At 44.2% G+C, this 23,419-nt stretch overlaps 1 protein-coding gene across 1 annotated transcript in view; it reads right to left on the reverse strand.

Annotated features, from left to right (window-relative positions):
• Nucleotides 1-584: 584 nt before the first annotated feature.
• The window catches only part of LOC311123154 (vascular endothelial growth factor C-like), a 54,414-nt gene continuing 31,579 nt past the window's right edge, over nt 585-23,419 (reverse strand). Inside the window, exons 5-7 of the mRNA XM_084197419.1 lie at nt 12,472-12,584; nt 3,141-3,465; nt 585-1,139 (exon numbers count right to left, since the gene is read on the reverse strand). Of these exons, the coding sequence (XP_084053545.1) occupies nt 1,028-1,139; nt 3,141-3,465; nt 12,472-12,584 (550 nt within the window). The 3' untranslated portion in view covers nt 585-1,027. The remainder of the gene's footprint in view (nt 1,140-3,140; nt 3,466-12,471; nt 12,585-23,419) is intronic.

Genomic DNA, 23,419 nt, shown 5'->3' on the forward strand with positions numbered 1-23,419 from the left:
ACCCTGACGCCTTCTTCACAACAATTGAACCTCTCTCCTTGAAGTTCTTGATGATCCGAGAAATGGTTGATTTAGGTGCAATCTTACTAGCAGCAATATCCTTGCCTGTGAAGCCCTTTTTGTGCAAAGCAATGATGACGGCACATGTTTCCTTGCATGTAACCATGGTTAACAGAGGAAGAACAATGATTTCAAGCACCACCCTCCTTTTAAAGCTTCCAGTCTGTTATTCTAACTCAATCAGCATGACAGAGTGATCTCCAGCCTTGTCCTCATCAACACTCTCACCTGTGTTAACGAGAGAATCACTGACATGATGGCAGCTGGTCCTTTTGTGGCAGGGCTGAAATGCAGTGGAATTTTTTGGGGGGATTAAGTTCATTTTCATGGCAAAGAGGGATTTTGCAATTAATTGCAATTCATCTGATCACTCTTCATGACATTCTGGAGTATATGCAAATTGCCATCATCAAAACTGAGGCAGCAGACTTTGTGTCATTCTCAAAACTTTTGACCACTACTGTACATTAGTTATTTACAATCAGTAACTACAATTGAATATGATAAACTAGATTAGAAATAAGTTAACAATATACAACTTTTATTTTAAAGAGGCATCACATGATACAAAAATATTGATCACAGTGTATTTTCTTAGAAAGATTGTAATTGCAATAAACAAAGAGGTTGCAAACATTAATGGCAATAAATTATATAATCAATATCTGACATACGAATAACAAAACAATTACAAAATAACAAGAATAAGGCTTTAGCCTTCAATTGCTCCCCATCCTTCAGTCTTTTCATTAGATCCTCTCATGATATTTGGGGTTCATATCAATACGTCCATAATATGTCCCAAATGTCACTTTATAATTCCAAAGTAGCCCACAAACTCTGTGTCCTTTCAACCATTTCCGAACTAGGTCCAGGCTAGGTACTTCTCCACAAGATGGCGGCTATCATAATAGATTATAATCATTATAATCGGGTAGCAGGTCAGCTGCATAATGTGAACTCAAAGTTAATCCTGTCCTCTCCAGTATGTTGGTACGCACCGGCAGACCTCCTCGCTGAAGTAAAAACCTGATGCACAGCGCCGATTCCTCCGCACGTCACAAGGTGGTCTGTAGCAACTAGGGGAAGACAAAGAGGATTCATGTTAAAGGGACATTTCAACGATTTTCAACTACATGTTCATTAACATATGTGAAAATGGTGTGTTTCTGTGTTTTGTAGTAAAAAATAGAGAGGAATGTAAGTTTTTCCAATGACATCATCGGTGTGCATTATGTGATTTTAACCACCTATGAGCATTACCTACTATTTACCTACTAATTGTCTACTAATTGGTTGATGATGTCATTGGAAACGCATCTCCCTCTATCTTTTTTACTACAAAACATAGAAACGTGCCATTTTCACATATGTTGATGTTGAGGTGGTGCTGGAGATGATGAGTATGAAGTTGACATTTTTTGAAATGTCCCTTTAAATCATGTAACGTGCAGGAGTTTTAACCATATATACAACCACAGGTTTATTCCTCCTTCTGGTATACCCTTTCTTTTCATCGTTGTCCTACTAGGTACAACCTCTTACTCAGTATATGTCAATGGTATGGCATCAATATAAGGACGTCCCTCAGGTGTCAGATAAAAACTCCCTCAGTTGGGGTCGAAATCAATAGCACACATTTGCTTCAGGAAATGAACATTTTCTAGTAATTTTGGTATCAAATAAAAACAGGACAAAACGAAAGCTGATTTTATTCTATCGGCCGTGTTCCTGACATTGGATCCTTACTGCAGATGGATAGTCATAAATCATATTAACGTGGGGTTACAAGGGGTCACCGTAGAGGGTTGTGGGTTGTTCCTTCAGACATGGGGAACTAGCAGTTAACTGACAGCAGTGAGGCAGTGAAACCTTCTATTTGCCAGTGAAATGTGTTGTACTATAACCAATTAACACCAAGCCCTCAAACTGGGTATAGTTTATCACCCTGGCGCTGGTTTAAGACCACAGGAGCAGAACTAGCAACGTCACCTGAAGAGTGAGATCACTGGTAAATGGGCAGCCCTTATTCCAGGGTTTTTATCGCAGTGTAATTTGCAGGACTGCAAGTTCATTTACAACTCTGGGCGGATTTGTATTCACAGGACTTCTCTCCTTGCAGACTTCTAAAAATAAAGGGGTTGTAAGCTTTGAAATAAAAATGATTGATGTCTAATTCGTGTCTGAGGGCATCTGGAAAATGAACATGTATGACTACCAGTCATGCAATGTCATGTCACAGACATGATACAGTATATAGTATAGCAGTCCATATGAGTTTCTTTGTGTGAAAATAGACATGTTTTTGAATCCTCAATTGTAGTCATCAGTTAATATAATTCATATATTCTAGTGGTTCGCTGACATAATAACTCTTCACTTTCTATTTGAGCCCGTCATTCTAGCTTTGTTGGAGTTCTTAATGATAGAACACTCCACAGCTCTGGATGTGCGGCTGCATACATTTTCTCCGTTACCCAGAGTCTGGAAGCTGGATGTTCTAAATCAAGGACATTTAGCATGGCTCTGATAGAGACCAGCTGGAAAGGGTTAGCCTTAAACAGGCCATGTCATTGTAGGATTTGGCAAACTCAGCTGTATATTACAGCCTTGTGGCTTAGCGGCATGGATCTAACAGGACTTGTACCTAGACTGCATCCCAAATGGCACCCTATTCCCTATTTACTGCATCCCAAATGGCACCCTATTCCCTATTTACTGTGTCCCAAATGGCACCCTATTTCCTATTTACTGCGTCCCAAATGGCACCCTATTCCCTATTTCTGTGTCCCAAATGGCACCCTATTTCCTATTTAGTGCATTACTTTGACCAAGAGCTCTATGCTCTAGTCTCTTCTCCAGTAACTGGCTACTTGAATTACCAATGACTATGCTAATGTATATGGTTTGCTACGGAAATATGCTTTGAAAAGATCTGAAAAGGTTGTCACGGTAGCAATTTGGATTGTCATCATCAGACGTCCCTATCCTCTATTCGTTCCCTTTCTCCATGTCGTCCTCCTCTTTCTTTTCATCAACCCTTCTCATCCTCATCATCATCATCATCAAGCTGTATTTACCTGCAGGTGGCCTGGTGGAACCTTTTGCCTTTTAGGAAGCACCTGTTGGGTGACTCGTTGCACTCGCAGGCACACTTGCTGCGGTTGAGCGGCTGGTGCTTGGGGCACGTCCTGCCGCAGGAGCACTGGCACGTGTCTTTATTGAAAATCTGGTGCGGCCCACAGGACGACGGGAGCGTCTTACACACACACTGGCACGTGTTCTTATCAAGGTAGCGGTGGGGTCCACATGTGCCCGAGGCCCGAAGCTGTCGTCTGCACACACACTGGCACGTCTCCTCGTCCAACTCCTTATCTGACCCGCAGATATCCGCTTCAAACGAGTCTAGAGAGATACAGGGGAGAAGATTAGATAAGAATTATACTGAACAAAAATATAAACGCAACATGCAACCATTTCAAAGATTTTACTGAGTTACTGTTCATATAAGGAATTCAGTCAATTGAAATATATTCATTAGGCCGTAATCTATGGATTTCACATGACTGGGAATACAGATATGCATCTGTTGGTCACAGATACCTTCAAAAAAAGGTAGAGGCGTGGTTCAGAAAACCAGTCAATATCTGGTGTGACCATAATTTGCCTCATGCAGCGCGACACATCTCCTTCGCATTGAGTTGATCAGGCTGTTGATTGTGGCCTGTGGAATGTTTTCCACAGGCCACGATCCAGAGCATCCCAAACATGTTCAATGGGTGACATGTCTGGTGAGTATGCAGGCCGTGGAAGAACTGGGACATTTTCAGATCCTTGTGACATGGGGCCGTGCATTTTCATGCTGAAACATGAGGTGATGGCGGCGGATGGATGGCACGACAATGGGCCTCAGGATCTCGTCACGGTATCTCTGCGCATTCAAATTGTCATTGATAAAATGCAATTGTGTTCGTTGTCCGTTGCTTAAACCTGCCCATACCATTACCCCACAGCCACCATGGGGCACTCTGTTCACAACGTTGACATGAGCAAACCGCTCGCCCACACAACACCATACACGTGGTCTGCGGTTGTGAGGCTGGTTGAACGTACTGCCAACTTCTCTAAAACGACATTGGAGGTGGCTTATGGTAGATAAATGAAAATTACATTTTCTGGCAACAGCTCTAGTGGACATTCCTGCAGTCAGAACTTGAGACATCTGTGGCATTGGGTTGTGTGACAAAACTGCACATTTTAGAGTGGCCTTTTATAGCTTGTTGATTTGCCACACTTGTCAGGTGGATGGATTGTCTTGGCAAAGGAGAAATGCTCACTAACAGGGATGTAAACAAATTTGTGCAAAAAATGTGAGAGAAATAAGCTTTTTGTGCACATGGAAAATGTCTGGCATCTTTAATTTCAGCTCATGAAACATGGGACCAACACTTTACATATTGCGCTTATATTTTTGTTCAGTGTACATTAAAAACTTTATTGTCCAATAGGTTGGCACAAAATGGAAAATTGGCTTTGGCACTCTTGGCATTGAAAGGATAAAAACAGACATTAAAAGTATAAAAACATACACATTACACACATTGAGCATTTCCATGTCAGTTCACCATATTCTTATTGAGAGATCAGGGATGAGGTCAATTATATTTCAATTCAGTCAATTCAGGAGGAGCTTCCTGAATTGACTGAATTGAAATGGAATTGACCCCAACCCAGGAAGAGACAGGATGTGCTCTGAACTGATCACATAAAATAAAATAAAATAAAATACAATTTTATTTGCCACATGCACCGAATACAACAAGTGTAGACCTTACAGTGAAATGCTTACTTACAAGCCCTTAACCAACAATGCAGTTTTAAGAAAAATAAGTATTAAGTAAAAAATTGTAGGGAGGCTATATACAGGGGGTACCGGGTAAAGAGTCAATGTGCGGGGGAACAGGTTAGTCGAGGTAATTGAGGTAATATGTACATGTGGGAAGAGTTAAAATGACTATGCATAGATAATAAACAGAGAGTAGCAGCAGCATAAAAGAGGGGGTGGGGTGGGGTGGACAATGCAAATAGTCCGGGTAGCCATGATTAGCTGTCCAGGAGTCTTATGGCTCGGGGGTAGAAGCTGTTAAGAAGCCTTTTGGACGTAGACCTGGCACTCCGGTACCGCTTGCCGTGCGGTAGCAGAGAGAACAGTCTATGACTAGGGTGGCTGGAGTCTTTGACAATTTTTAGGGCCTTCCTCTGACAACACCTGGTATAGAGGTCCTGGATGGCAGGAAGCTTGGCCCCAGTGATGTACTGGGCCGTACGCACTACCCTCTGTAGTGCCTTGCGGTTGGAGGCCGAGCAGTTGCCATACCAGGCGGTGATGCAACCAGTCAGGGTGCAGCTGTAGAACTATTTGAGGATCTGAGGACCCATGCCAAATCTTTTCAGTCTCCTGAGGGGGAATAGGCTTTGTCGTGTCCTCTTCACAACTGTCTTGGTGTGTTTGGACCATGATAGTTTGTTGGAGGTGTGGACACCAAGGAACTTGAAGCTCTCAACGTGTTCCACTACAGCCCCGTCGATGAGAATGGGGGCGTGCTCAGTCCTCTTTTTTTTCCTGTAGTCCACAATCATCTCCTTTGTCTTGATCACGTTGCGGGAGAGGTTGTTATCCTGGCACATCATTGTCAGTGATCAGGCCTACCATTGTTGGGTCGTCGGCAAACGTAATGATGGAGTTGGAGTCGTGCCTGGCCATGCAGTCATGGGTGAACAGGGAGTACAGGAGGGGACTGAGCACGCACCCCTGAGGGGCCCCCGTGTTGAGGAACGGCGTGGCAGATGTGTTGTTACCTACCCTTACCACCTGGGGGTGGCCCGTCAGGAAGTCCAGGATCCAGTTGCAGAGGGAGGTGTTTAGTCCCAGGGTCCTTAGCTTAGTGATGAGCTTTGAGGGCACTATGGTGTTGAACGCTGAGCTGTAGTCAATGAATAGCATTCTCACATAGGTGGCCTCCTCTGTAGCTCAGTTGGTAGAGCATGGTGCTTGCAACGACAGGGTTGTGGGTTCAATTCCCATGGCGGGCCAGTATGAAAAAATGTAAGTCGCTCTGAATAAGAGTGTCTGCTAAATGACTAAAATGTAAATGTGTTCCTCTTGTGTAGGTGGGAAAGGGCAGTGTGGCGTGCAATAGAGATTGCATTATCTGTGATCTGTTGGGGCGGCATGCAAATTGGAGTGGGTCTAGGGTTTCTGGGATAATGGTGTTGATGTGAGCCATGACCAGCCTTTCAAAGCACTTCATGGCTACAGATGTGAGTGCCACGGGTCGGTAATCATTTAGGCAGGTTATCTTAGTGTTCTTGTTCACAGGGACTATGGTGGTCTGCTTGAAACATGTTGGTATTACAGACTCAGTCAGGGACATGTTGAAAATGTCAGTGAAGACACTTGCCAGTTGGTCAGCGCATGCTCGGAGTAGACGTCCTGGTAATCTGTCTGGCCTTGTGAATGTTGACCTGCTTAAAAGTTTTACTAACATCGGCTAAGGAGAGCGCGATCACATAGTCATCCGGGATAGCTGATGCTCTCATGCATGCTTCAGTGTGGCTTGCCTGGAAGCGAGCATGGTTGTGCTTCCCTTTGTAGTCTGTAATAGTTTGCAAGCCCTGCCACATCTGACGAGCGTCGGAGGCGGTGTAGTACGATTCAATCATAGTCCTGTATTGACGCTTTGCCTATTTGATAGTTCGGACGGCATAGCGCGATTTCTTATAAGCGTCCGGGTTAGAGTCCCGCTCCTTGAAAGTGGCAGCTCTACCCTTTAGCTCAGTGCTGATGTTGCCTGTAATCCATGGCTTCTATTTGGGGTATGTACGTACGGTCACTGTGGGGATGACGTCTTCGATGCGCTTATTGATGAAGCCAGTGACTTATGTGGTGTACTCCTCAATGCCATCGGAAGAATCCCGGAACATATTCCAGTCTGTGCTAGCAAAACAGTCCTGTAGCTTAGCATCTGCGTCATCTGACCACTTCCTTATTAACCGAGTCACTGTTGCTTCCTGCTTTAGTTTTTGCTTATAAGCAGGAATCAGGAGGATATAATTATGGTCAGATTTGCCAAATGGAGGGCGAGGGAGAGCTTTGTATGCGTCTCTGTGTGTGGAGTAAAGGTGGTCTAGAGTTTTTTTTCCCTCTGGTAACACATTTAACATGCTGGTAGAAATGAGGTTGAACGGATTTAAGTTTCCCTGCATTAAAGTCCCCGGCCACTAGGTGCGCTGCCTCTGGATGAGCGTTTTCCTGTTTGCTTATGTCCTTATACAGCTCATTGAGTGCAGTCTTAGTGCCAGCATCGGTTTGTGGTGGTAAATAGACAGTTACGAAAAATATTGAAGAAAACTCTCTTGGTAAATAGTGTGGTCTACAGCAAAACCTGGAGACTTCCTTAATATTAGATTTCGTGCACCAGCTGTTGTTTACAAATATACACAGACAGCCACCCCTTGTCTTACCGGAGTCAGCCATTCTATCATGTCGATGTAGCGTATATCCCGCCAGCTGTATGTTATCAATGTCGTCGTTCAGCCACGACTCGGTGAAACATAAGATATTACAGTTTTTAATGTCCCGTTGGTAGGATATCCTTGATCTTAGGTCGTCCATTTTGTTTTCCAATGATTGTACGTTGGCTAATAGGACTGATGGAAGAGGCAGATTACTCGCTCGCCGTTGGATCCTTACAAGGCACCCCGACCTACATCCACAATATCTCTGTCTCTTTCTCATGCAAATGACGGGGATTTGGGCCTTGTCGGGTGTCTGTTGAATATCCTTCACGTCCGACTCGTTGAAGATAAAATACTCTTCCAATACGAGGGGAGTAATCGCTGTTCTGATATCCAGAAGCTATTTTTGGTCATAAGAGACGGTGGCAGAAACATTATGTACAGAATAAATAACAAATAACGCGAAAAAACACACATAATAGCACAATTGGTCAGGGGGCCGTAAAATGGCAGCCATCTCCTCCCCTCCGGCGCCAGTGATGATATGCAGGTGTTCTAAAGACAGATGTGTTTTATATCCCTGGTTGCTATCGTTTGTGAGTTGTCAGCACTTGTTAACAGATTGTGAAATGTTCTATTTTCGGCTAGTCGTCCGTGTGGAGACGTTGATGTTGTAACCCCCTGGATCGGATGGTATGGAACACTTGGACTTTTCTGAAGAGCTTACAGATGTAGGATCTTAATTTGATCACCCTGTTGTTGCAGGAAATTTCCTGCACAGAAGGAAATGCAAATTTGCTTCTAAAGTTTAATTCCCACTTCAAAATGTCAGACTTGATTTGCCCTAACCTTTCCTGCTGTGAGAAACTGGTCAAATGAAGATCCTATATCTGTACATAAGAAGAACATAGCAATATCCTGCAGAATTGGAAGTTAGCTAGAGTTGTTGTTTGACATCACAGCAGCAAACTATTGGAGATAGATTGAAAAGATTGAGCATTCCTGCCCTAAATCCCTCACAATATATTTTCCCCCCAGTGGAGCAAACAGATGTTTTCCTTACAACACAGGCGAATAAACAAATGTGATATCTTCCAGAGAGAGAGAGAGAGAGAGAGAGAGAGAGAGAGAGAGAGAGAGAGAGAGAGAGAAAGTGTGTGTGAGAGAGAGAGAGAGAGAGAGAGAGAGAGAGAGAGAGAGAGAGAGAGAGAGAGATTTGGCTGCAGTCAGGAACTAAATTCCTGTCGTTACTGTGTTTATGTGTTTGCTGATGAACAGACCCAGATTGCGATGGCAACGCACAGAGATGTTAACCACAGAGAGGTTTCCTAACCCTAACTCATTAATGAACTGTTTGCTTGTATTGTTTGCTGTTGTGGTGCTTCAGATGAAGAGAAAAATAAATGTCCACTTTTCATAATTCATGAGTCTTTAGTGATTGATTTTATTCAATAACACATCCGATAATTGGTCAAGTATTCCTTATGGGATATGCTTGAATATGCATAATGTTGCACTGTGGTTTGCCATGAATCAATGTCATTTGTCAATTATTGAGTCGAATTTACAGTAAATCATAAATCAAGTTAGGCTTTTCCAACAACTTCGCAAGCTGAAAAAAATCACCACATTTTCAGTGGCAACCAAGTCAAAGTTTTTTACAGTTTTACACAGAAGTTTGACACTGTGCCCGCTGACGTCGCCATAATTAACGATGTGTCGACGGTGTCTCTCTGATTTTGGTCATCGTCAGGGGAGGTAGTGTACTGTAGTTAATGGAGCCAGAAAGGTCTCTCACTGATCTTCAGCTCCTCTGTCTTGTGTAGAGATCCTTATAAGCCAATGTTCTGCTTATCTGAAGGGAGAGAGACAGGAGGGAGTGAGGACGTAGCTGCCAGCCAAACTCTGGTTGATTAGCAGAGGGAGTCACCCATAACTACCATTACTTATGTGACTTATGAGATCACCACAAACCTGGAGACAAAAAACAAACGTTCATTCCCTCTACACACACTCTCACTCTTTCTCTTTCTTTCTCTCCCTCTCTCTCTAATTTTCTCTTTTTCACTCTCTCTCTCATCTCTCCCCTCTCTCGCTTTCTCCATCTCTCTGTCACTCTCACTGTATGCCTTCGTCTCTCCATCTCTCTCTCGCTCTTTCTCTCACTCTCTCTCTTACTCTCTTTATGCAAGAGGAGGTGATCGCAGAGAAATAGGAGAGTGAGCCCTCTATTAGTTATTAGTGACAACCCTGATGCAGTCAAACCAAAGAAAAACTAAACCCAGATCTAGCTACCTCACCTCCCTCTGTGAATGATACCGCACTCTAGATGAGGGTTCAATCCAGACGGACCATAACCAAGGCACAATGACATATCTGTCTCTCTAAATCAAAGTGCTAATCCCCTATAGGAGTAATGACACCAACTGTATATTACACAGGCACTATAACTGTCCAGATCTAGGGTTTTGGTGTCTGTTCCTCTGAAGACTTCAGCTAGTGTTTCATACTGACCTGGGGAGCCTCTGACTGCATAGCGGAGACATTCTATTCCATGGGTGCGTCCCAAATGGCTCCCTATATTCCCTTTAATGTGCTTATTTTCACCAGGGCCCATAGGGCTCTGGTCAAAAGTAGTGCACAATCTAGGGGATAGGGAGCCATTTGGGATACACATGGGATACACATGCACCTCTAATGCACCATTTGGGACACACTGTCCCTGTGAGCAGAGTAGAGCAGAGCACGCACCTCTAAGCTTCTAGATCTACCTCTGATTGGGCCTGTCAAAGCTGGTTAGTGTGAAGAGGAAACATAAATCAGCTCTGCAGCTCTCGTATGGCTCTTGCTATCAAGTCCTCTCGTAGAATTATTCGTCTGTAATGTGGAAGATATAGGCCTAGCTAAATGTTTCTTTGGGTTCCATCAAATTGTAGAACATGGCATTGGGGTTGAATGATAATCAATGAGCAATTCAATTAATTGTCAGCCAGTAAATGCCATTGTATGACTGGACAATAAGCCTACAGATGATCAACATCATCTTTAATTTGGCAACTGCATGAGAAACATCAGCAATGCTTTGATCAAACATTTATCAGCTGATGAAAAGGGGTGATCCCCATTAAACCAAATGTTGATGGCTTGATCTCCCCAATTTACCCAGACCCTTTTTAATATACATTTTAGTCATTTAGCAGATGCTCTTATCCAGAGCGACTTACAGTTAGTGAATACCATTTTTTTTATATATACTGGCCCCCCGTGGGAATCGAACCCACAACCCTGGCGTTGCAAACACCATGCTCTATCAACTGAGCTACATCCCTGCCGGCCATTCCCTCCCCTACCCTGGACGACGCTGGGCCAATTGTGTGCCGCCCATGAGTCACCCGGTCGCGGCCGGCTGCGACAGAGCCTGGATTCGAACCAGGATCTCTAGTGGCACAGTTAGCACTGTGATGCAGTGCCTTAGACCACTGCGCCACTCAGGAGTACGAGTGAGTAAACTCTGAAGCCAAGTCTGTTAAGAGAGATTAACTTTCATGCAACAACAGAATTGTTTGATTGGCTTCCTGCTTTCAGTGCTTCATAAACATTGTGTGGCAGGGGTAGAGTGGCGTGAGCCATGGGCTGCATCCCAAAATGCACCCTATTCCCTACATAGTTCACTATGGGTCCTGGTCAAAAGTAGTGCACTATAAAGGGAATAGGGTCGAATTTGGGACGATACTATGGAATCCAGAGCTCTGGGATTCTTTCTGCATTCTTCTGTCTCTTGTTTGTTCACTCAGAGATCACTCTACTGCGTAGCCACGTCCGCTGAAAAACAACTGCCATGTTGTGTTTTCATAGTGGCAACTCACTGAGACGTGGCCTGGGAGCTTTCAACATCTGTGGACTCGGTTTGTAAATAGTGTATGGGGATCACACGTACATTCTCGCGTCACATTGAATTGAGCGGAATGAGTTGTTCTCTTGTTGGTGAGTTGTTGAAGAGACTCAAGTGCTGGTCTGTGTCTCTGTGAGGATTTTGAGGGCTGTTGTAAAAAACCAAGAGCACATTGTCCTTCTCCGTGTCCGTTTTCTTTCTTTATTATACTGTAGCATGTTGCTTCACTCTGTCACAGTCTTGTAAGAGGCCAATAAAAGACCATTAATCGTGCACAACACCTTCTCTTGACTCCACCTTCAATCCATACCACATACCACAACTAGGAAACCTTCAGAACAGCATAAGCCTATCTTAGTAATATTGAACTCAAAGAGAAACATAATTCACCACATTAAGCGGTAATTCAGTCTAATAAGCAGTATCTAATTCAGTCTAATAAGCGGTAATTCAGTCTAATAAGCAGTAATTCAGTCTAATAAGCGGTAATTCAGTCTAATAAGCGGTAATTCAGTCTAATAAACGGTAATTCAGCCTAATAAGCGGTAATTCAGTCTAATAAGCGGTAATTCAGTCTAATAAGCGGTAGCTAATTCAGTCTAATTAGCGGTAGCTAATTCAGTCTAATAAGCGGTAGCTAATTCAGTCTAATAAGCGGTAGCTAATTCAGTCTAATAAGCGGTAGCTAATTCAGTCTAATAAGCGGTAATTCAGTCTAATAAGCGGTAATTCAGTCTAATAAGCAGTAATTCAGCCTAATAAGCGGTAATTCAGTCTAATAAGTGGTAATTCAGTCTAATAAGCGGTAGCTAATTCAGTCTAATAAGCGGTAACTAATTCAGTCTAATAAGCGGTAGCTAATTCAGTCTAATAAGCAGTAATTCAGTCTAATAAGCTGTAATTCAGTCTAATAAGCGGTAATTCAGTCTAATAAGCGGTAATTCAGTCCAATAAGCGGTGCAACAGGTGCAGTATCAGCATCAGTACTAGGTCCTACTCACCCGAGTGTTGTGTCTGGGGCGGGGGAGGGGTGTCGCGTTGCACCGCCATACATCTGCACAAGCGGTTGCTCCAGCTGTGGTTCTTTGGGCAGGTTTTATTGGCAACCAGACATCTGTAAAGGGAAAGCAGTTATTAGCATTAGAAGAGGGGGAAACCGACAGACAAAGGCTGTTGACCAGAGCCATATGGGCCCTGGTCAATAGTAGTGCCCTATATAGGGAATAGAGTGCCATTTGGGTGCCAGTAGCTGGAGAGGAAATTCCTCACTTCATCGACATTCATTTACCTGGCCCAAGCTACACTAAGCTATGTAGCATTTGATGTTGTTTTGGTTGTTGGATGAAATGTGACAGGGCTGGACTGATAGGGCTATTTTAAGGGTTATTTTGTCAACACCCACCCAGCACATCAAAGTTGGGTTAGCAGCACATCTAATCCTAGCGTGAGAGTGAATAAGCCAATTGGCTCTGATGACATGAAACATTTCTGTCCCCTTAAAGATAAGAGGGATGCTGATTGGCTGAGTTTAGACAAACAACCATCAAAGAGAGAGGAGTCATGGGAAGACATCAATGGACAGCAATGAACTTAGAACTGTAGAGCTTCCTTCCGTTCCACATTACACGTCCTAGTAGTGAACATTTTGATTATGAAACACTGCATAGTTCCTGGTCAGAAGTAATACTTTAGAATGTGGCACTTCTATCGCCACTGGATCTTTTCACTCCCTCCTCTCTACATTTTCTTCATCTGTTTCTGCTGCTAAGGCCACTTTCTACCACTCTAAATTCCAAGCATCTGCCTCTAACCCTAGGAAGCTCTTTGCCACATTCTCCTCCCTGCTGAATCCCCCCCCCCCCCCCCCCCTCCTCTCTCTCTCTGTGGATGACTTCATCAACCACTTTGAAAAGAAGGTTGACGACATCCGATCCTCGTTTGTTAAGTCTAATGACACTGCTGGTCCTGCTCACACTGCCCTACCCTATGCTTTGACTTCTTTCTCCCCTCTCTCTCCAGATAAAATCTTGCGACTTGTGACTGCAGGCCGCCCAACAACCTGCCCGCTTGACCCCATCCCCTCCTCTCTTCTCCAGACCATCTCCGGTGACCTTCTCCCCTACCTCACCTCGCTGATCAACTCATCCTTGACCGCTGGCTATGTCCCTTCCGTCTTCAAGAGAGCGAGAGTTGCACCCCTTCTCAAAAAACCAACACTCGATCCCACTGATGTCAACAACTACAGACCAGTATCCCTTCTTTCTTTTCTTTCCAAAACTATTGAGCGTGCCGTCTTTAGCCAACTCTCTTGCTATCTCTCTCAGAATGACCTTCTTGATCCAAACCAGTCAGGTTTCAGGACTGGTCATTCAACTGAGACTGCTCTTCTCTGTGTCACGGAGGCTCTCCGCACTGCTAAAGCTAACTCTCTCTCCTCTGCTCTTGTCCTTCTAGACCTGTCTGCTGCCTTTGATACTGTGAACCATCAGATCCTCCTCTCCACCCTCTCCGAGCTGGGCATCTCCGGCGCGGCTCACTCCTGGATCGCGTCCTACCTGACCGGTCGCTCCTACCAAGTGGCGTGGCGAGAAGCTGTCTCCGCACCACGTGCTCTCACCACTGGTGTCCCCCAGGGCTCAGTTCTAGGCCCTCTCCTATTCTCCCTATACACCAAGTCACTTGGCTCTGTCATATCCTCACATGGCCTCTCCTATCATTGCTACGCTGACGATACACAACTAATCTTCTCCTTTCCCCCTTCTGATAACCAGGTGGCGAATCGCATCTCTGCATGTCTGGCAGACATATCAGTATGGATGACGGATCACCACCTCAAGCTGAACCTTGGCAAGACGGAGCTGCTCTTCCTCCCGGGGAAGGACTGCCCGTTCCATGATCTCGCCATCACGGTTGACAACTCCATTGTGTCCTCCTCCCAGAGTGCGAAGAGCCTTGGCGTGACCCTGGACAACACCCTGTCGTTCTCCGCTAACATCAAGGCGGTGACCCGATCCTGCAGGTTCATGCTCTACAACATTCGGAGAGTACGACCCTGCCTTACTCGCTGTTGGCTGGGCTCCCTGCCTGTGCCATTAAACCCCTACAACTCATCCAGAATGCCGCAGCCCGTCTGGTGTTCAACCTTCCCAAGTTCTCTCACGTCACCCCGCTCCTCCGCACACTCCACTGGCTTCCAGTTGAAGCTCGCATCTGTTACAAGACCATGGTGCTTGCCTATGGAGCAGTGAGGGGATCGGCACCTCTGTACCTTCAGGCTCTGATCAGTCCCTACATCCAAACGAGGGCATTGCGTTCATCCACCTCTGGCCTGCTGGCTCCCCTTCCTCTGCGGAAGCATAGTTCCCGCTCAGCCCAGTCAAAACTGTTCGCTGCTCTGGCACCCCAATGGTGGAACAAGCTCCCTCACGACGCCAGGACAGCGGAGTCACTCACCACCTTCCGGAGACATTTGAAACCCCACCTCTTTAAGGAATACCTGGGATAGGATAAAGTAATCCTTCTACCCCCCCCCCCCCCCTAAACAAAAAAAAAAGATTATCCCACTGGCTATAGGGTGAATGCACCTATTTGTAAGTCGCTCTGGATAAGAGCGTCTGCTAAATGACGTAAATGTAAATGTAAATGGATCTGTCAATGAGGATGATCATTTAGGGGGAGGAAAGTGAAAATAATAAAAGTCTGAGACACTTTGCCGCTCTAACTCGAAGCACATGGTGAGGCTGGCACGTACGTCACCTCTCTCTCTCAATTTCAATTCAATTTCAATTTAAGGGCTTTATTGGCATGGGAAACGTGTGTTAACATTGCCAAAGCAAGTGAAGTAGATAGTAAACAAAAGTGAAATAAACAATAAATATTAAAAGTAAACATTACACTCAGAAGTTTCAAAAGAATAAAGACATTTCAAATGTCATATTATGTATATATACAGTGTTGTAACAATGTGCAAATAGTTAAAGTACAAATGGGAAAATAAATAAACATAAATATGGGTTGTACTTAGAATGGTGTTTGTTCTTCACTGGTTGCCCTTTTCTTGTGGCAACAGGTCACAAATCTTGCAGCTGTGATGGCACACTGTGGTTTTTCACCCAGTAGATAAGGGAGTTTATCAAAATTGGGTTTGTTTTCGAATTCTTTGTGGATCGCTGTAATCTGAGGGAAATATGTGTCTCTAATATGGTCATACATTTGGCAGGAGGTTAGGAAGTGCAGCTCAGTTTCCACCTCATTTTGTGGGCAGTGTGCACATAGCCTGTCTTCTCTTGAGAGCCAGGTCTGCCTACGGCGGCCTTTCTCAATAGCAAGGCTATGCTCACTGAGTCTGTACATAGTCAAAGCTTTCCTTAAGTTTGGGTCAGTCACAGTGGTCAGGTATTCTGCCACTGTGTACTCTCTGTTTAGGGCCAAATAGCATTCTAGTTTGCTCTGTTTTTTTGTTTGTTCTTTCCAATGTGTCAAGTAATTCTCTTTTTGTTTTCTCATGATTTGGTTGGGTCTAATTGTGTTGTTGTTGTTGTCCTGGGGCTGTGTGGGGTCTGTTTGTGTTTGTGAACAGAGCCCTCTCTCTCTCTCCCTCTCCCTCCCTCTCTCTCTATCTCTCCCTCCCTCTCTCTCTCTCTCTCTCTCTGTCTCTCTCCCTCCCTCTCTCTCTCTCTGTCTCTCTCCCTCCCTCCCTCTCTCCCTCCCTCCCTCCCTCTCTCCCTCCCTCCCTCCCTCGCTCCCTCCCTCCCTCCCTCCCTCCCTCCCTCAGAGTTCACAACCTCCACAATAATATACTACTCACACACTTTCCATTGGCTTCCCATTGACAAAACACATCAGCCAAATGATTGACCATCGTGGACAGTGTGTTTCACAAGCACATCTGACACTTGCCAGACCAATATGGATCTATTTTGTTTTTGACATGTCTGAAATCATCCATTTCGGAGCACAGTGCTTTGTTTTTTCTCCGACCGTTACACATTAGGCTAGACCAATGCTGAGAATACAGTTGAAATCACATACTGGCAATCGACCCACACTGACTTTATCAGAGCCAGTGTCAGCTCCAGCCATCTGTCTTTTTGCTCTGAGACAAACGCACGACTCGTGCTACAGTACAACCGCTGGCCAGTGAAAGCACAGTCGCATACCAAGATGAACTTGATTCTGGATGCTTTAACTGCTGTGAAAGAAAAGGGTTAGCTCTCAGCATGGTGGAGTTGTGGACTGAAATGGGACATGTTTGTACTATCGAAGATGCAGTGGAGTGCATTTAATACAGGTCAACTTTATATTAACTTTATATGGAAAATGATTGTTGCTATGCAACATCTGACCCACATGAATGTAACAGCAGTAGAACTGCAAGTGTTTTGATACAAAAATAAAATGGCTATAAATCCAGTTAAAATGGATTGAAGTGAATTAGTATTTAGTTCAACTATCAGATTCTTTGTATACACTGCAGTTTCTTCTTTCCATTTACCAACCTCCAAAGACAATATACTACATTTCCGGAGAACCAGAGATATTACATATACCTGTATACTCTAGTCAGTAGTTCCTGCCAGACTGAGTATATCACCACTAATGAAAATGCAATAAAAAGAGAACCACACTAACTCCATTCAGCCTCTTAAGAGAGAGCCAACAAATAGCACTTTAGTGCCTCTATGGGGGGATCGTTGTTGTAATCCTTTCAAGAGGGTGGAGAATACGAATGGAGCAGGTGGGAAGTTTACGGTAAAGAAAAGACGTGTATAAAATGAATTATTGCATTTACTTTCCGGTATGTTACACACGAGGGTAAGTACTGTTTTAGAGCTATGGCTTCCACTGTAGCTCCTGGAACTCACACTTGAAGCTTCATGTGTTTAGGTGCAAAAATGCTAACAAACTCTAGTACCCCCAGCACGGAACATTCCTAAACAGTTTGATAAGGCTGCGTTCAACGCACACTTGTGTAACTAGCCACTGTACTGTGAGTGCATGCCGGTCTAAGGCTTCATTCGACGTGCAGTACAACTGTATAACTAAAGTGTTACAGTGCATTCAGACAGTTAGTGCGGTTGAAAAGGCATCCGTAAGGGCAAACCCACTGTTAAAAAACGGGCCTCTGGTTCAGTAATATACCCTTTTTCTATAACTCTATCCTGAGGAAATGCCAACCATACAAGAGCCCTGCGAGAGGTGAACTAACAGACAGACAGGGGAACTAGACCGTTTGTTTCCTCCTGGAAGTGAAAAAGCAGGTCTTACCCTTCTCTGGTAGTGATTTATGACTCTCCCCCTCCATCTCAACCTCCGTCTCCCCCACAGTCTCTATCTCCATCTCCCCTCCGTCTCCCCCTCTGCTCTGGCAGTTTGATTTAAGTGGTCCAGTCATGGCAAGCAACTCCACGGACGACCAGGGCCTCACCCCCAATATCACCCCAATATCAGCCCCAGCAGGTAGGGGTTCAGGGGTTCAGCCTCAGCCTGACTGACTACGAGTCCACTATGAGGGACAGGAGGACCCGGACCCATGTTCCGCTCCATGCCTCCAATCCATGCTCCGAGGAGCACCCCCTCACCTTTGCACCGAGCCACAACTGAGAAAGTGGACGGATGTAACAGCTAAGGTTACCCCCTCTCTGCGATTGATTGAGCCCCCTTTGTCGGGGGGTGACGGGGTGAGGGAGTGAGATGAGTGGCACGGTCAGGGGTTTATCAGACACAGACGGTCAGGGAGACCTGGGACTCAGGTTGGGAGGCATGAAGCCTCCTTCACCTCCCCCATATCACGGGCTTCATGCCCCCCTTCTTCTCCCCAGGTCTAAGATCATCCTGTCTTCAAATGGAGGTCCTGTCTGATGTATGACCCTGGTACAACATTCTGTCATCAGAGGGTGTTGGGGTGATGAGTAAGGGGGATGGGCGGGCGCTTTTATTATGGAAATCCTGGCAATAACAAAATTAGTCAGGCCTCTTTGAGGTCAGAACCTCTGAACCTCCGAAAACATATCTGGGACATTCCACTATTGGTGTGCAGCTCACAGTAAGCATCCATGAGCTTAGTCGACCTGATAACAAATTACAGTTAGTGGTTAGAGCACTTCAGAAAAAAAAAACTGCTTTGAATTCACAAAAGCATTAGTTTCAAATGCAACAATGCAAACAGATGTTGGCTTAATTAAAGTTTTGCGTTGATTATCTACGCAAAACAGAAACATACCCTTTCAACTATTTATTTGAAATAAAACAAATTGCTGAAGTTGCCATGAAACGGCTCATTGGCAGCTCTACACGTTCGAGGGATTGTCAATGTGCTTCCAATTACCATACATGCAGTGGCTTAAACAGACAACACATTCCAAGTGGATGAAAAAGAAGGAAAGTAACGCACTCTCCTGACATGTTTGTGGCTTCGGAGGAAGACACGTAATCTGATTAATAACACGTGCACCTTTCATAACACACAACAGACGTGTCCGTTTAGACAGCCAAGGTGTCACCACCTTGATATTACAAAGGCTGTGGTAATCCCAAGAACATGTTAGTTCTACTGCAGCCGGGAAACTTTGCTGCATGTGATTTGATTAATATAGTACAACTACTGTCTATAATTCATATCACGATGGGATTTGTATGTGGAATGTGCAGGCCTCTCTTGGTATGTGTTGTTTTGATTCATATACCAAATCAAGTACTGTCTATATTTCCTATGAGGAATGGATTGGTATGTACAGGGCCTCCCCTGGAATGTGATGAATTGAAATAAATAATAACCGTGTACATACGATAGAAGGTAGACTATGTGCGTTAGATGAGGTATCCACCTGATTTAGTAGTTTTTCTGACGGTAAATGTATCTGGTGATATAGAGCATCACTGTACATAATGTTATATATTATAGCTCTGCCGTCTTGCCGTTACCTGCTGTAATGTCCTTTCCTGCTCCAATTTATGGCACAGGTCTACAGAGTATGCGCGTCAACATTCCATATGCCAAACGTCCTCTTCTTGAATAGGTCCCCCATTAAATGTTCATCTGTAAAACTAGCTATGCATCAGTTGCAAAAAACCTTCATCTTTCAGAGTCGAAAGACTAGCTTCACTCAACATTTTACCCACATCTACTCAAGCTCAAGCAAAGATACAGTGCCTTGCAAAAGTATTCATCCCCCTTGGCGTTTTTCCTATTTTGTTGCATTACAACCTGTAATTTAAATTGATTTTTATTTGGATGTCATGTAATGGACATACACAAAACAGTCCAAATTGGTGAAGTGAAATGAAAAAAATAACTTGTTTAAAAAAATTCTAAAAAATAAGTAACGGAAAAGTGGTGCGTGCGTATGTATTCACCCCCTTCGCTATGAAGGCCCTATATAAGATCTGGTGCAACCAATTACATACAGAAGTCACATAATTAGTTAAATAAAGTCCACCTGTATGCAATCTAAGTGTCACATGATCTCAGTATATATACACATGTTCTGAAAGGCCCCAGAGTCTGCAACACCACTAAGCAAGAGGCACCACCAAGCAAGCGGCACCATGAAGACCAAGGAGCTCTCCAAACAGGTCAGGGACAAAGTTGTGGAGAAGTACAGATCAGGGTTGGGTTATAAAAAAATATCCCAAACTTTGAACATCCCACGGAGCACCATTAAATCCATTATTAAAAAATTGAAAGAATATGGCACCACAACAAACCTGCCAAGAGAGGGCCTCCCACCAAAACTCACGGACCAAGCAAGGCCAGCATTAATCAGAGAGGCAACAAAGACACCAAAGATAACCCTGAAGGAGCTGCAAAGCTCCACAGCGGAAATTGGAGTATCTGTCCATAGGACCACTTTAAGCTGTACACTCCACAGAGCTGGGCTTTACAGAAGAGTGGCCAGAAAAAAAAGCCATTGCTTAAAGAAAAAAATAAGCAAACACCTTTGGTGTTCGCCAAAAGCCATGTGGGAGATTCCCCAAACATATGGAAGAAGGTGCTCTGGTCAAATGAGACTATAATTGAGCTTTTGGCCATCAAGGAAAACGCTATGTCTGGCGCAAACCCAACACCTCTCATCACCCAGAGAACACCATCCCCACAGTGAAGCATGGTGGTGGCAGCATCATGCTGTGGAGATGTTATTTATCGGCAAGGACTGGGAAACTGGTCAGAATTGAAGGAATGATGGATGGCACTAAATATAGTGAAATTCTTGAGGGAAACCTGTTTCAGTGTTCCAGAGTTTTGAGACTGGGACTGAGGTTCACCTTCCAGCAGGACAATGACCCTTACCATACTTCTAAAGCAACACTTGAGTGGTTTAAGGGGAAACATTAAAATGTATTGGAATGGCCTAGTCAAAGCCCAGACCTCAATCCAATTGAGAATCTGTGGTATGGCTTAAAGATTGCTGTACACCAGCGGAACCCATCCAACTTGAAGGAGCTGGAGCAGTTTTGCCTTGAAGAATGGGCAAAAATCCCAGTGGCTAGATGTGCCAAGCTTATAGAGACATACCCCAAGAGACTTGCAGCTGTAATTGCTGCAAAAGGTGGCTCTACAGAGTATTGACTTTGGGGGGGGTGAATAGTTATGCACACTCAAGTTTTCTGTTTTTTTGTCTTATTTCTTGTTTGTTTCACAATAATAAATCATTTGTATCTTCAAAGTGGTAGGCATGTTGTGTAAATCAAATGATAGGAACCCCCAAAAAAGTAATTTTAATTCCAGGTTGTAAGGCAACAAAATAGGAAAAATGCCAAGGGGGGTGAATACTTTCGCAAGCCACAGTATTTATCTTTTAAAATTTGAGAAAACAGAAAGCTTTAGCAGCACATCTGTACTGCGTCTCTTGACATCAAGCGTTTTACTGGCACTGAGGTTTTCTTCCACCGACTGACTGACTGACAGCAGCACGGCAGGATAAATGTCATCTTAGGTAACGGATTGGATGCACTTTGAGCTCCCCCTCGTTCCTCTCGCTCGGCTAATGGCTAACTGTTTATCCTATGATATCCCAGAGAGAGATTTTTTCATTACGCCTGTGAGTAACTCACAAAACCTGTAATTATTACCAGTCTTTTCACCTCACCGCGGTAGCTGCCTGAGAACAGATATGGATAACACACTCTAATATTTCACATTTGAGGAATTGGGATGACCTTACACTCTCAAGTTGAAAGCATTTCTCTTCACTCTGAAGAGTAGCTCATCTCTCTAATGGTTTATTATGTCCAGTACAGTGGGGAAAAAAAGTATTTAGTCAGCCACCAATTGTGCAAGTTCTCCCACTTAAAAAGATGAGAGAGGCCTGTAATTTTCATCATAGGTGCACGTCAACTATGACAGACAAATTGAGAAAAAAAAATCCAGAAAATCACATTGTAGGATTTTTTATGAATTTATTTGCAAATTATGGTGGAAAATAAGTATTTGGTCACCTACAAACAAGCAAGATTTCTAGCTCTCACAGACCTGTAACTTCTTATTTAAGAGGCTCCTCTGTCCTCCACTCGTTACCTGTATTAATGGCACCTGTTTGAACTTGTTATCAGTATAAAAGACACCTGTCCACAACCTCAAGCAGTCACACTCCAAACTCCACTATGGCCAAGACCAAAGAGCTGTCAAAGGACACCAGAAACAAAATAGTAGATCTGCACCAGGCTGGGAAGACTGAATCTGCAATAGGTAAGCATCTTGGTTTGAAGAAATCAACTGTGGGAGCAATTAGTAGGAAATGGAAGACATACAAGACCACTGATAATCTCCCTCGATCTGGGGCTCCACTCAAGATCTCACCCCGTGGGGTCAAAATGATCACAAGAACGGTGAGCAAAAATCCCAGAACCACACGGGGGGACCTAGTGAATGACCTGCAGAGAGCTGGGACCAAAGTAACAAAGCCTACCATCAGTAACACACTACGCCGCCAGGGACTCAAATCCTGCAGTGCTAGACGTGTCCCCCTGCTTAAGACAGTACATGTCCAGGCCCGTCTGAAATTTGCTAGAGTGCATTTGGATGATCCAGAAGAGGATTGGGAGAATGTCATATGGTCAGATGAAACCAAAATATAACTTTTTGGTAAAAACTCAACTCGTCATGTTTGAAGGACTAAGAATGCTGAGTTGCATCCAAAGAACACCATACCTACTATGAAGCATGGGGGTGGAAACATCATGCTTTGGGGCTGTTTTTCTGCAAAGGGACCAGGACGACTGATCCGTGTAAAGGAAAGAATGAATGGGGCCATCTATCGTGAGATTTTGAGTGAAAACCTCCTTCCATCAGTAAGGGCATTGAAGATGAAACGTGGCTGGGTCTTTCAGCATGACAATGATCCCAAACACACCGCCCGGGCAACAAAGGAGTGGCTTCGTAAGAAGCATTTCAAGGTCCTGGAGTGGCCTAGCCAGTCTCCAGATCTCAACCCCATAGAAAATCTTTGGAGGGAGTTGAAAGTCTGTGTTGCCCAGCGACAGCCCCAAAACATCACTGCTCTAGAGGAGATCTGCATGGAGGAATGGGCCAAAATACCAGCAACAGTGTGTGAAAACCTTGTGAAGACTTACAGAAAACGTTTGACCTGTGTCATTGCCAACAAAGGGTATATAACAAAGTATTGAGAAACTTTTGTTATTGACCAAATACTTATTTTCCACCATCATTTGCAAATAAATTCATTAAAAATCCTTCAATGTGATTTTCTGGATTTTTTTTTCTCATTTTGTCGGTCATAGTTGACGTGTACCTATGATGAAAATTACAGGCCTCTCTCATCTTTTTAAGTGGGAGAACTTGCACAATTGGTGGCTGACTAAATACTTTTTTCCCCCACTGTATGTGTGAGGGCAGAGAGCTCCTTCCTTGGCACTTCTTGGCCCTGGGTCTTGATAAGTAATGTTAGACCACCTTGTGTTAACGCTGGCAGCCTACTGACTATATGATCA

This window comes from Coregonus lavaretus, assembly GCF_964263955.1.
Source record: "Coregonus lavaretus genome assembly, contig: HAP1_SCAFFOLD_844, whole genome shotgun sequence".
NCBI lineage: Eukaryota > Metazoa > Chordata > Actinopteri > Salmoniformes > Salmonidae > Coregonus > Coregonus lavaretus.